Genomic DNA, 4509 nt, shown 5'->3' on the forward strand with positions numbered 1-4509 from the left:
TCACCCAAACATGCATGCAAAATTATTTCGCATTCATTTCTCCAAGTCCCGACAAAACCGTCAAAGGGAAATCTCAGATACTATTAGGCAAATAAAAGCACTAGCTGCTCCTATATATTTTGCTAAATTTCAGAAAACCTCCAAACCATGCAACAAGCCCACTCCCCTGAACACCAAACACAAAAACAGTTAATGATCAACAAATGTATTACCAGAAGGTAACACAATAAATCAAAGAAATTTACGACTTGCTAGACCAGAGGAAAAAAAAAACAAACAAACAAATTGCAACACCCATTTCTCTTTATCCACTTGTCTTATATGACCAGAATTTCAAACAAAGGAACTTTAGTAAATTACTAAGTTCAGAGAATATCAGATTCTCAACTAACATATGAAAGACCAGGGCTGGACGTCCACATTGACACGTGAATCACTTGCCAACAACCTAAGGAACATAGCGTTACAGAATTGATGGTCTGTCTCATGGAACTAAAATTAGGAATTTCATGGAACTTTCCATTTTATGCTTCCTTTTTCCGATTTTAAGAATCAAGTTTCCAAGACACCAAACTACCAAAAAAGAGAGATTCCAGCATATAAATCAATAAAGAGAATAAAAAGAAAGCAACTGCATTTACTGTTTCTACGTTTCTTTTGAGTAGAATTTTATCGCCAAAGGAATAACTAGAAACCTTATCAATCCAAGCAAGTTGACTCACATCAAACAACTATAAACAAATAAATTAGTTCAAGATCAGGGAAACAAAGTATCATAAAATTCAACAAAAGTTAATAAGCAAGAAAATCATTAAGAAAATGGCCAAAATTCATTCACTAAAGGTGCCTATGGCACAAACTAGAACAGTTTCTACGAAAGGAAAGATTTCAAAGCCTCAGATTACAACTTGACTTTCCTAAAAGGCTAAAACTTCAGCAGAGTATTTCGATAAGTACCTTCTGGAGGCATTGGTGGATGGAATATACATGATCAACACTGAACAGCTTGTAATCTTGTTGTCAAGAAGTTAAACTAAAACCAAGAACCAACCTACCCATTTCAGTACTGTACCCCAACTGCTATCTAAACCTAATGCCCAACTTATTTCCGTCCACAGATGAACGAAATGGCCAAGCTGATTAAGCACATTCCAATCACCCAATACCGCCAACCATCAACCAAAAGTAGCCATAGCCTAGACTTGAATTGGGTTCTCCTCTTCTATATTAAGAACAGCACCATCATCCCCATCATTGCTTAGAGTTTTCCTCACTTCCTTGTCACAGCTAAGGGCCGCATAGCTCTCCAAACCAGTCTTCTCCACCCCACCTTCCTCTTTCTTTTGCACCATATCGCAAAAGAAATCGGTCAGTATAGTCTCGTAACCAGGCATTTTGGCATAGCCAGGGAAATAATTGATGTCAATGATCAAATAGCGGTTCCCACACCTAGCGTCCCTTATAACATCAAAGTTGAAGAGGTTCAATTTCAAGCCTCGCTGCAACCCTCTTGCAATATCCGTGATAAAACTCTGCGGCGGCATCTCCGTGTCATCCAAATGCATCATCTTGTAGTACTTATCATCAGTCCTCTCGTTGGTGGCGAGATTCGAAACCTGCGAAAACGATAACAAGCCGTCCAAGCTCCCCAATTTCTCTTCTTCTGAGACGTCCGGGAGGGACTTCCTCTTGACACATTTCACATAGCCTCCCACCACATACACCTTGAAAATGACGCCGCCGTGGTTCACGAATTCCTGAAGCACAATCGGCGGCTTGAGGTTGTTGAGGCCCTCGTGGTTGAAAACCAGAGCCATTTTGTGCGACTTGGCGCTGCCGTCGGCCACCAGCGGCTTGGCGATGACCGGAAACTTCAAGCCCTCCCAGGCCGGCCGATCAAACAGCGTCTCCTTATCATATATCACAATCTGCTTGGGAATCCCAAACGTGTCGCTCTCGTGCTCGATTTTGAGCTCCGACACCGCCTGCAGCATCGAAATCCGGTTGTGCAGCTGCTCAATCGCCTCCGGCGAGTCGACGATCACCGCATTAGGGTTCTTAACCCTAAACGCCTCCAGCTGGCGCCTCCAATCCTCGCCGTACAGCTTGTGCAGCACGCAATCGAACGGCCCCTGATCCGCCAGCTCCCTCTCGGTGTCGATCCGTACGAGATCGATGCCGCGCGACCTCGCCAGCTCCACCAGCGAGTCCTGAATGAAGCTCTGCTGCTTCTTCGGGGCCAAAGCATAGCCTACGCCGAACCTCCGAACCTTCTCCGCCATTGAACAATCGCGCACAACAACAATAATAGCAACAAATCAAGATAATAATGCTCATATAATCAAACACATTCACATTCGAATTCTTCAAAATCCATAACCCTAATTTCTGATTTTCTCTTACAAGTTTTGATCTTTATTGTTCGGAAGGAAATCGAAAATTGCAGAGAGAAAAAAATGAGAATGGGAGGAGAGGTGAGGGGAGGAGAGAGATGTGGATATATATAGCTTCAGCTAGGGTTAGTGAGAGAAAGCGAAGTGGTAAAATCACCGGGGTGGGTACGCGGGGAGGGGATTGGGGTATACACGTGGCATATTCTGGGGAGGAGACGCGGATCCGGCGAGTGAGGTATACGGACGGTGGAGAATGAGGGAGATTGACGGGTGGGTGAGAGTCAACGATGTGGACTTGGGGGAGGGGCCTTTTGGTCACATCAGCACTGAAATTATGCGAGAGAACATCTGCGGGCAATTTGGTGATGTGACGGTACTTGTCTCTTCCAGCTCTAACCCTATTGTTCTGTTGCCACCTGGACTGAAAGCCCCTACCGTCGGCACGCGTTTTTATGATGCTGCTGGTGGTGGTGGAGGAGGTGGTGGTCGTTGCAAACTTTGCGACAATTCCAATACGTTCCGATGACACACGTTTGTTTTATGATGACTCTAGGTTTTTTTTTTTTTTTTTTTTTGGGGGGGTTGTTCTACCAAGTTCAAATTTCTTAGGTTCAAATTGAACTAAAATTTGTATGTTTAGCTATTGAGTAGGGTGTCATATCTTTTTTTTTTCTTTGAGAAGGGATTAGGGTTTTGAACATGGTGACAGGCTAATTTGGAAAAATTTAATAACGGGATGTCCAGAATAATTCTTAGTGCACGTTGTCATGATAGCGGTTTCAAGTTGATTGATCGAGAAACTATTCATTTGTGAAACGTGTTTAATACACGAGTGACAAGTTACGTGTACGAAAAAGAATAATTGAACTTCCTTTTAGCATTTATTGTTCGGATGCTTTTGTTCGTAACATGTGTTGGAATCTTTTTGAATTATAAAGTCAAATGTTGAGATGCTTAGAAATACCCCTTATAAAAACTCAGAAACTAAGTAAGGGTATCCCTAAGCTAAAAGCAAAATCGAAACTTTAAAATTGAAGAGTTTTTATTATTTTTAGGGAAAATTACTGGTCCCCCCTTTAACTTTTCGTGCGTCGACAGTTCAGTCCCTGTTATTTCAATTTTAACAGATAACTCCCCAAACATTCAAATTTCACACAATTTGATCCAAAATTACCATTTTACCCCTCACTTATTTTTTTTTGTTTTTTTTATTCTTCTCTCTCTCTCTTTTATACATATGTATATATGTGTGTGTGTGTGAGAGTATATATGTATGTATATGTGTGTATATTTTTATTATTCTCTCTCTCTTTTTATATATATTTATATGTATATGTGTGTGTACATATACATATGCAGATATATACATATATATATATATATATATATATATAGATGTGTATATGTAGATATATATATATATATATATATATATAGATGTATATATAGATGTATATATATATATAGATGTGTATATATAGATGTATATATATATATATATGTAGATGTGTATATGTAGATATATATATATATATATATATATATATATATATATATATATATATATATATGTATGTATATGTATGTATACATATATATCTAATGTGTTTATGTATTTGGTAAATCTATATACTATGTTTATGTTTCATATTATAAAAAAAATTCACAACTTTTATATATCTAATGTGTGTGTGTATATATATATATATATATATATATATATATATATATATATAAATATATGTATAATTTTATACATATGTGTGTGTGTGTGTATAATGTATATGTGTGTGTGTGTGTGTATATATATATATATGTATGTATGTATGTATGTATGTATGTATATGTATATACGTGTGTGTGTATATATTAGATATATAAAAAAGAAGAAGTGAGGGGTAAAATGGTCATTTTGGACCAAATTGTGTGAAATTTGAATGTGTGGGGAGTTATCTGTTAAAATTGGAATAGCAGGGACTGAACTGTCGAATCCTAAAAAGTTAAAGGGGGGACCAGTAATTTCCCCTTATTTTTACAAAAACAAACAAACTACAAGCTAACGAAACCTCCTCGAATTTCATCAAAATGAAATGCAACTAAAGCAGAAAAAGGAAGA

The 4509-nt window shown here is 38.1% G+C and overlaps 1 protein-coding gene across 1 annotated transcript; it reads right to left on the bottom strand.

The window, feature by feature from the left end:
* Positions 1-811: 811 nt before the first annotated feature.
* On the bottom strand, positions 812-2480 carry LOC133741861 (inositol-tetrakisphosphate 1-kinase 1). Its single transcript, XM_062169576.1, has one exon. It carries the CDS (start codon positions 2280-2282, stop codon positions 1197-1199), a length of 1086 nt encoding a protein of 361 aa, XP_062025560.1. The 5' UTR covers positions 2283-2480; the 3' UTR covers positions 812-1196.
* Between the last annotated feature and the right edge of the window lie 2029 nt (positions 2481-4509).

This window comes from Rosa rugosa, chromosome 4 (genome assembly GCF_958449725.1).
Source record: "Rosa rugosa chromosome 4, drRosRugo1.1, whole genome shotgun sequence".
NCBI lineage: Eukaryota > Viridiplantae > Streptophyta > Magnoliopsida > Rosales > Rosaceae > Rosa > Rosa rugosa.

Excerpts from the sequence above, each read along its gene's own strand:
- LOC133741861 (XM_062169576.1), bottom strand. The coding sequence starts at position 2,282 with ATGGCGGAGAAGGTTCGGAGGTTCGGCGTAGGCTATGCTTTGGCCCCG.